The 8,739-nt window shown below is 64.9% G+C and overlaps 2 protein-coding genes and 1 long non-coding RNA gene across 4 annotated transcripts in view; 1 reads left to right on the forward strand and 2 right to left on the reverse strand.

Moving 5' to 3' along the window:
• Positions 1-747, forward strand: LOC121104804. The gene is made up of 2 exons (XR_005837181.1): positions 1-66; positions 318-747. It is a non-coding gene; the product is annotated as an uncharacterized LOC121104804 (long non-coding RNA).
• Positions 748-851: 104 nt separating this feature from the next.
• On the reverse strand, positions 852-3,106 carry LOC121104802 (protein tyrosine phosphatase receptor type C-associated protein-like). The gene is made up of 2 exons (XM_040639518.1): positions 2,951-3,106; positions 852-1,690 (listed from the first exon to the last, which is right to left on the reverse strand). Exons 1-2 carry the CDS (start codon positions 2,951-2,953, stop codon positions 1,070-1,072), a joined length of 624 nt encoding a protein of 207 aa, XP_040495452.1. The 5' UTR covers positions 2,954-3,106; the 3' UTR covers positions 852-1,069.
• A 333-nt stretch (positions 3,107-3,439) lies between these two features.
• CORO1B (coronin 1B) overlaps positions 3,440-8,739 on the reverse strand; it is a 6,790-nt gene continuing 1,490 nt past the window's right edge. Inside the window, exons 1-11 of one of the 2 annotated variants that reach the window (XM_040639513.1) lie at positions 8,611-8,719; positions 7,641-7,843; positions 7,277-7,399; positions 7,042-7,171; positions 6,677-6,858; positions 6,470-6,589; positions 5,703-5,807; positions 5,505-5,650; positions 5,189-5,246; positions 4,069-4,347; positions 3,440-3,899 (exon numbers count right to left, since the gene is read on the reverse strand). In XM_040639513.1, the coding sequence (XP_040495447.1) occupies positions 3,774-3,899; positions 4,069-4,347; positions 5,189-5,246; positions 5,505-5,650; positions 5,703-5,807; positions 6,470-6,589; positions 6,677-6,858; positions 7,042-7,171; positions 7,277-7,399; positions 7,641-7,841 (1,470 nt within the window). In that variant the 5' untranslated portion in view covers positions 7,842-7,843; positions 8,611-8,719 and the 3' untranslated portion in view covers positions 3,440-3,773. Of the gene's footprint in view, positions 3,900-4,068; positions 4,348-5,188; positions 5,247-5,504; positions 5,651-5,702; positions 5,808-6,469; positions 6,590-6,676; positions 6,859-7,041; positions 7,172-7,276; positions 7,400-7,640; positions 7,844-8,610; positions 8,720-8,739 lie in introns of those variants that run through there. The other variant, XM_040639514.1, reaches the window with a different exon arrangement.

The following is an 8,739-nucleotide window of genomic DNA, read 5'->3' on the forward strand; positions in this document are numbered from 1 at the left end:
CTTCTCCTTCCAGCCCAAGCTGCGCTCCCCCAGGCGCCTCAACAGCAGCCCCCGGACCCCGGTCAGGTACCACAGGCCAGAGGGGAGTGTGTAGCTGGGGCAGGAGGCCGGTTCTAGCTTTCACTCTGCCAGCCGACCCCAGGGCTGCATCTCAGTTCTAGTCTCTGTTTTCCCATCCACCCCTCGGGGACCCCTTGTGGCAGGGGCTGCCTGGCTGGGCACTCTACCTCACGGCCTCTGTGCCTGGGTGGGGGGGACGTCGGCCCTCTGACCCCAGTGCCAGCACGTGCTGACTCAATCCTTGGTTTCCCCTGCAGCCCCCTGAAGTTCTTGCCCTTTGAGGGATTCCGGCCCAGCTCTGGCCCACTGGAGCCCACGGAGCCCCCTCTACCTCCTCTCCTGCCGCCGCCACCGCCACCGCCACCACCGTCGAGCACTGCCCCACTCCCCATCCGACCCCCCTCAGGGACCAAGAAGTCTAAGAGGGGCCGTGGGCGCCCAGGCCGCTAGGAGGATGGGGGGCCCTGAGAGCAAGCGGGACCCTGGGCCAGTTCCGCAGACCTGGAGGTGTGTCTAGGGATACAGGAGTGAGTGTGTGTGAGAGCGTGTCTGTGTTGGGGGTGGCTGTGCCCCTGAACCATGCCCGCGAAGGGCCACAGGCTGTGGCTGTCCGTGGAGTGGCCTCGCCACCCGGCTGGCCTGCAGTTGCGCTGTGCCCTTGGAGAATTAAAATATTGAATCATGGCACTGACCTGGCTCTTCCCTTGGACTTCCGGGGGCAGGATCGGGTGGGGTTGTGCCCAGAGGAGCCCCTGCTCAGAGATGGGAAGGGTCACTACAGGACCACAGAGTCACAAGGCCAGAGGGGTTTTATTTCAGATGGCTGCCCAGTGCCCCTAGGGATGGGCGGCCTTCCTGGTGGGGACAGGGATGCACAGGTTTGGGGACAGAACTGGTGGGGGAGCAATCGTCTGAGACTTCATGGGGGGGTGTGGGTGACGATGGGCCCAGGGCAGGGCAGCTCGGGAGACAGAGGCACAGTGACAGGGATGGGACACCACGCTGGCTCTTAGAGTGCGGTGACGTGGAGGCCCTGGCCCCCAGCCGCTTCGGCGCTGTCGTCCCAGGCCGCGCTGCCAGCAAAGGCGTGCAGGTCGCTCAGCAGGGCCTCGGCGCTGCCCCCCGAGCCCGCCGGCCCCTGGGCGCTGAGGCCCAGGCCCCCTTCGATGTTACTGTCACGTGCTTCCTCCGCTGGCTCTGGGACGTGCTGTGGGCCGGGCCCCTCTCCGCATCCCTGACCCTCTTCCTGGGACGCTGCCTCCTCCAGGCCACCCACCAGGTGGTAGTCCTCTTCCACGTCCTGCTCGTCCTGCTGCCGCTCTGGGTCCTCATCGGGCGACTCCAGCTCGGCCCGGGCCCGGAGCCAGCGGCCGGGCGGGCTGGCCCATAGGAGGCGGCGGGTGCGGCCCCACAGCGCGGCGCTCAGGCGGGCCGGGTGGTAGTAGCCCCCCGAGTCACGGCTGAGGCGGCGCCAGGCCAGCGCCAGGCCGGTGGCCAGCAGCAGCAGCAGCAGCAGCAGCACGACGACAGTGACGGAGTTGGAGCCCGCACTGTCCTGGGCGCCACTGCCCGAGCCCAGGACCCCTGGCAGGGCCAGCAATGTCCCGAGCCCTAGGGCACAGGGCAGGTCCTGTGGGGAGACAGGCAGGGGCTCGTCACCTGGGCTGGGGGCGGTCAGGCCGGGTGACTGGCTCCTTAGTTGCCTCTCGGGCAAGATGGGGACAATCAAGCAGAAAAGCCCACGTTCTTACTGGGTCGGCAAGGCCCTGGTCCTTTGAGATGTGGCCCTGGAGCCTCTGAGCCCCCACCCTCGCCACCCCACCTGCACTGCAGGAGCCTGCCCGCACCGGGCCTGTGTGCCGGCTGTTCCCTCTACCCAGAACGCTCCACTCCCCGAGCACCACATGGCTGCCGGCTCACCTTGGCTCAGACCACCTCAGCGAGGCCGAATCGGACCCAGAAGGCTGCCTCTCACCCCTGCGGCCGGGCCCAGCCTGGCTCTACTCTGCTCTCCCTCGTACCCCTCACACAGCCTAGAAGTGCTTCTGATTTATTGCCTTATCTGCCTCACCAGAGCAAGCAGCAAGGAGACAGGAATCTTTCTGGCTCAAGCACTTCATTTCTGGCACACACAGTAGGTGCTCAGTAAATACTGGTCAGATGGGTCAAGACTCTTGACGGTGGGGGTGCAGGTGGGATATGGAGGGAGGGTGGTGATCTGCGAGGCTGGTGTTGGGGTTGGCTCTTCCTGGGGTGTGGGAATGGAGGGACCAACTCCGAGACAACTGTTTACCCTCTACTTGGTCAGGTCTCAGGATGGGGGGGGTGTCCCTGAAACCCCTCTTCCTTTCCCACCCACAGGACTGCCCCAGCTGCAGCATTTCCGTTCCACTCGCGTCCCTGGGGGCCTCAGGCTTGCAAGGCCTGGCGCTGGGGGAGGCGGGTGCTGCTACCAGAGGAAGCCTGCGGTTGGAACAAGGCAGGTGGGAGGTGTCGGTGGGGGGAGGGGTGCCGAGATTCAAGCAACCCTCCCCTTCACCCGGGGCTCTGTTTGCCCAGGTTCCAGGGACGCACGTAGTTTCTATGCCCAGGTCCCAGCTCACCAGCAGAACAGGTGAGAGGCTCTATCAGAGGTTTCCGAAGGGGGCCAGGCCTGGAGAGGGGTGCCGGGGGCACATCCTGAGTCCCAGGGAGGCCCACCTCTGAGGTGAGGTGAGAGGAAGGCCCAGCTTCTGCCCCACGCTTGCCCTGGGTCTCCTGTCTCTGCCCTCAACTGGCTGCTTCTCCTGGGACCCAATGCAGAGGTCCTCCCTTAGTGCCCAGGGCCCAGACACTCAGCTCTGACCTCCTGTGGCCCCCACTGCAGGACCCAGCGGGTCCCCGTGCTCACCATCAGTTTGCCGGCCTCGGTGCTTGGCGCCCGCCACCAGCTCTGGCTGTGTTGAGTGGAAGTGAGCTCTGGCGTGCTCAGCTGCAGCTAGGGGTTATTGGGCGCTTCCGCTTCCTGCCCACGTACCCCACCCAGCCCTCCCTGCCATAGGCCCCTCCTGGGGGCCGCGGGCCTCTGGGGACCACCTAACCCACACTAGAGCCTCGCAGATGTCTCACTGGGTGAGGCTGGGGCTGTGGAGCCTGTGGCCAGGCCTCCAAAAGGAGGAGCCAGGTACCAGCTCAAAGCAGGACGCAGTCCTGGGCATCCACAGGTCTGTGGCCTCAGATTCTCTAGCTGGCGTAATTCAGGGGAGCAATGACTTGTGGGGGGATGCTCACGGCCCCCAGACCTTTCTCGCAACTGGGATCCCTGTGGGCCGGCTTCAACTGCCCCCAGCGTTCCAGACTTCCTTTCCCAGCCCCACCCTTTGCAGAGGGCAAACCTGGCTTTTAGAAAGAGAATTTTATTTGGAATGAAAATATAGAGCTTGTCCCTCCCACTTCCTCTGGGGAGGGAGCAGGGAGCTGGGGAGAGATGGTCCCTCAGAGTATAAGCTTGCCTTGATACAAAAATCCTCCACAGTAACGACAAGAGCCAGGCGTGGCTCCAGCCCAGGCCCACAGGGTGGGTCGGTGTGGACTGCCCCTGAACCTGCCCCGGAGGCCTTGGGCAGGGGGCAGGAGGCAGCCAGCGAGTGCTGTGACTTGCCAGCAGAGGCTGAGTGAGGAGAGAGTGGAGGAGGAGGAAGTGAGGGGGAGTGGCATCCCCTGGGCCTGTGGTCCTACGCGTCCCCATTCTCCATGCGGCCGAGCTGCTCCTCCAGGCGACCAATGCGCTCCCCCTGCTCCTTGACCAGCGCCCTCAGTGCCCGAAGCTCCTGCATCACCTCCTCCAGCTTCCCAGCCTCCTGCAGGGACGTGGGGGCAGGAGTCAGGGGTCGTGGAGCTGCAGCCCTCCCCAAATCTACCAGGCCGGGGCCTGAGCCTGACGGACGGGCCGTGAAGGGTTTAGGCACACACACAGCAGACCAGGGCAACTGGGGCTTCCCCACACCACCCTGACCGGGGGACACGTACCGCGGCTCCGGTGAGGCTGCCGCCGGGGACGAGAGTATGGACGGACACAGCAGATGTGGAAGCCCCGGGGCGGGCCGAGCTAGGGGCCACGGCAGGCCGGGTATCGGATAACACATTGCGCCTGCTGACCTTCAGGTCCCGCTGCTTGCTGGGCACGTAGGCCTCCCGCAGGGAGATGAGGATGGGGTTGGCATCCTGCCCGCTCACCCACTCCTCTGCCTCCAGGGCTGCCTCAGGCCCGGCTGTGTCAGGGTACAGATCGTCCTGGAAGAGGTCCGACTGGGCAGGGGGTGGGGGAGGTCTGGATCAGCTGGGGGCCCAGTGGCAGGATCCTCTTGTCTGGACCCTGGGTAGCCACCTCCTCACCGTTCTCGGCCTCCAGGCTGGCACCCTGTCAACCCATCCTCCAATGGCCTGGCCCCAAGTGGCCTCTCTAAAGCACCAATTTCTCATTTCACTTCCCTTCCGGATAAGGCCAGTAACTCAGGAGCCTTCCCAACGCTCCTAAGCAGGGGTCAGCTATGTGGCTTCATGGGATTCTGGGAGCCCTGTCTGTGTCCCAGGGACTGTGAACTCATCAGCCTCATTCATAGCTCTCCTCCCTGGGATGTGCCTGGCACGATGAACAGTTCGCTCAGTAAATGCTGGCTGGGAAAAAACGAAGCTCGTCCAAGGTTCTTGGGTGGGTATCTGAGGCCGGTCACACGTGGACTGATCCCCTCTAAATGGGAGTCTCCACGACAGCCAGACTCCCGTCCCTCTCTCCGCTCTTACCTCAGTGCCCTTTGCCTGGCCTAGACCCACCGCTGGAGGGCCCTACCCTAGCCATGCTGTTGGTCCTGCCTTGCCTGCCACAGGGGGCCCTCCACGGCTGCCCCGCGTCTGTCTCCCACGGCTCTTCCCGAGCAGGGCCTCAGCTCACCCAGTCTCATCCTGTCTTATGCCCCGCCTGGCACAGCCCAACGCCTGGCGGTGGCCCAAAGGCATGCTGGTGTCTGTCCAGCTCACTGACCACATCCACACTCAACCATGTCCCATTCACAGGCCTCAGCCCGGTCACTCCCACGTGGCCTGTCCACTGGGGAAGGGAGTGGGTAGGCAGGGAACCAGGTGGCCTCACCTTTCTTGGCACCGTCATGACGATGGGCTCACACTTGCGCTCATGCAGTTTGTAGAACCTGGGAAAGGGGAGGGAGGGAGGAACCGAGGGTGGAACCTCCCCCTCCAGCTTCCCGGGCTCCCTGCACTCTCCACTTCCAGGCCTCACCCCAACCCCTCCACAGTCTGACCTTGACCGTGGCCCTGCTGTGGGCTGATTCCCGCTCCTCAGCAGCCTCCGGAGATCTGATCTCTCACCCCGCCCAGCCATGGCCAGGCCTCTGCCGCTGGGACCAACTCATCCCTCTGCAGCCAGCCACCCGGGAGGCCCTTCTTACCGGGCGATCTCGCACTTGCTGACCTCCAAGCCCCTCTTAGGCATGCTGCCCATGCCCCTCTGGGGCTCTTTGCTGGTGAATGTGTTCAGGAAGTGGATATAGGGGGGCTCATCTGTGATCTCAAAGTACCGGATGCTGGAGTCACCCTGTGGGGTGGGAGGTGGCAGGGGTCAGCACTTAGGCNCCGCCTGGCCCCACCTTGCCGCAGACGTAGACCACGCTGGTGTCCGGGTCGTAGAAGGGCAGCAGCGCCCCATTGCTGGAGTCCAGCTCCTGTAGGGCCATGGGTTCCTCAAGGTTTTCCTGGCACACGGGGTGGTGGGCAGTCAGGCCACGCCAGAACTTTCCTTCCATCTCCTCACCGTCCCAGCCCATCAGGACTGGCCCCAGGCTGCCTCCCACGCCGGCTGGCACTGCCCCCACCATGCCAGATGGGTTCTCTCCCACCCTCCTGGATCCCCTCTACTCCCAGGATCCCACTTTCCTAGCCTACTCCAGGCCTTTATCTGCTCTCAGGTGAAAGCCCAGCACGTGGGAGTGGGGGGGTGCCAGGCAGCACTACCCCGTCTCAGAGGGGCCCACTGAGATCACTATACCGAAGCACAGGGCTATGGGACAGAGCCCTTCAGGAGAAGAGCTGGGAGGCCTCCTGGAGGAGGGGCCCTCTGCACTGGGCCCCGAAGGGCTGCCAGATGGGAACAGGCAAGCAAAGGAGAGAAGGGCCTTTCAGTTGGCAAGAACAAGGTGGGGTAGGGCCTGGAGGGAGGTGGAGGCAGCGGGGAGGCTGGAGAGTGAGGAGTAAGGACAGAGGAGGTTGGCAGGGTTCCAGGTCCTGAGGGCCTCAGGTGTCAGGCTGAGACCCTGGGACCCACACACCTCTCCAGGGTGACTCCTGCCCTCCTTGCCCAGGGTGGGGTCCAAGTCTCAATCCAGCCTGTCCCCTCAGGCTGGCCATGGCCACTCACCGGGTCCCACAGCGCCAGCTGCCGCTCGCTCATGCGGCTGAAGCCTGTGGTGAACACCTTGCCATCGGCCAGGAAGATGGCCCGCATGGGACGGGCCCCTTCGTGAGCCTTCTCCCTCTCCTGTCCGGGGGACAGAGCGGTCAGTGCGGCAGCCGACACAGCCCCTCGGCCTGTCCACTACCATCCTAGGCCTCCGGGGCCACGTACCGCCAGCAGGGCGCCGCGGCGGGGGTCGATGATGCGCACGCTCTTGTCCTTGCAGGCGGAGCAGAAGAGGCTGCCGTTGTGGTTCCAGCTGACGTTGTAGATGAGGTCCGGGTGCAGGCTGTCCAGCCGGTACAGCTCCTCCGCCGTGCCCACGTTCCAGATGAGCACCACGTTGTCACAGCCTGCGACGCGGGGGGCCGTAAGCCCACCGGGCTGGCTCCGACCCCCCTCCTGGGGCCAGACCTGGCCTCTTGACCTCTGTGGGCCTCGGCTTTACTGCCTGTCAGATGGGCCTGGGAGAGGGTGTGGGTTCCGGAGCTGCGCACAGAGAGGGGCGGGGGGGGGGTGGGGGGGGCAGTGCGGACCTGCGCTGAGTAGCACGTTGCGGGCAGTCGGATGCCAGGTGACAATGCCCACTCGCTTGGTATGTCCCTCCAGCACCACCACCGGCTCTGTCAGTGGGGAGGTGAGCCCGTTCTCCGGGATCTGCCACACCTGCGGGAGTGGTGTGGATGGCCGTTGAGGCCTCTGCTTGGCCCTGCTGCCGGCAGCCTCGAGCCACACCTGTGACCTGGGCCCAACCACAGCCCTGTGCCTCACCATGACCGTACAGTCCTCCGAGCCGCTGGCGATGACTTCGTCATTGTGGGGACACCAATCGATGTCCAGGACGGGTCCTGTGTGTCCACACACCGTCGGGTAGGCCTTGTCGATGCGGCCCGTCTGCGGGCATGAGAGGGGCAGTCAAAGGTGAGCAGGAAATGTCTGTTCCCTCTGACCCTGACTCAGTGGCAATAAAGAACTTTCTCCATCTGTGCTAACACCTCTTTTAGGCAATAAATCTGGATTATGACACCTGCCCAGCAGTGTGGGGATGGGCAAGATACAGAAAGGGAAGTGAGCAGAGAGGCCTGGAAGGTGTGGCCAAGTCTCCAGTCCTTCCCCCAGCCCTGATGGGGCCCACCTTGCTTAGGGGGAGCACCAGGAAGGCACCCCCGCCGCTGGCCTCCACGATCACAGCCAGGAACTTGGGATTGACAGCGCAGAAGGTGCTGTCCCAGGTGACACGGGACACTCGAATATCTTCATAGCACTGGTCATTCTTGACCGGCTGTCCAAACACGTGCCGGAATTTGCTCTGCCGAACCACTTTGCGGAAGGACATGTCTGCAGGGTGGAGAAGCTTCGATCACCCCTCACCCATCCCAACAACCCCCAACCCTCCCAGGGCTGCACGAAGGGACGTGGGGAGGATGCAACCGGGTCATGGTAACCCTCTGGGCTTTCAGTTTCCCCAGTTACCGAACGGGGTCACAGGTGCAGACCCTGGCTGCCCCCCACCAAAGGGGCATCTGAGGTGGGAGGAGTGCACTGACCCAAGGCCCACACTGCTGAGTCCCCAGGGGCTTTGCAGGACCCTACGCAGGCCCCTCCCTGGCTCTGGTATGTGTGGGGGAGGTGGGAGGTGCCGAAGCCAGGGCAAGCTTAGCTCCTCTGTGGGTCCTAGTCAGTTCCAAGCAGGCTCCTTCCTGCCCAGGATTTGGAAGCTGGGTGATGGGGAAAGGTCTCCAATGTGGAGCCGCGCTAGGCCCCAGTTCTGAGCCCCAGGGAATGTGCAGTGCCTGCAGGAATGCGCAGGGAGCTGCAGGGAGCCCCAGGCCGGCCCAGGGGGCCTTGCAGGACTGGGGGGCGGGGGTCAGGATGCCGCTCCCGGCCGCAGAGCATCCCAGGGCGTCCTCGGAGCGGGGTCCAAGGTGAACCTGGGTGGCGGGAGACGCTGGGCGGCCACAAGGAGTTGGGGCTGAGGGTGGCGCGCCGCGGAGGGTAAGGGCTCCTCGGACTCGCGACCCCCCACCCCAGCCTCCCGCGGCTCCGCCCCCGCAGCCCCGCCCGGTCCCCCGCCCGCGCTCCCAGCTCCGTCCCGCTGCGCTCACCGGGGACGCCGGGGGATGCGGCACGGGCCTCGGGCGGCTCCGGATCCCGGCCTCTGGGAAGCAGGAAGCGGGAATCAGGAAGTGACAGAGGAGCCGGGGGCAGGGGGCGGGGGGGGGGGGGCGGGGGGG

Source organism: Ursus maritimus, unplaced genomic scaffold, assembly GCF_017311325.1.
Source record: "Ursus maritimus isolate PB19 unplaced genomic scaffold, ASM1731132v1 scaffold_23, whole genome shotgun sequence".
Classification (NCBI taxonomy): domain Eukaryota; kingdom Metazoa; phylum Chordata; class Mammalia; order Carnivora; family Ursidae; genus Ursus; species Ursus maritimus.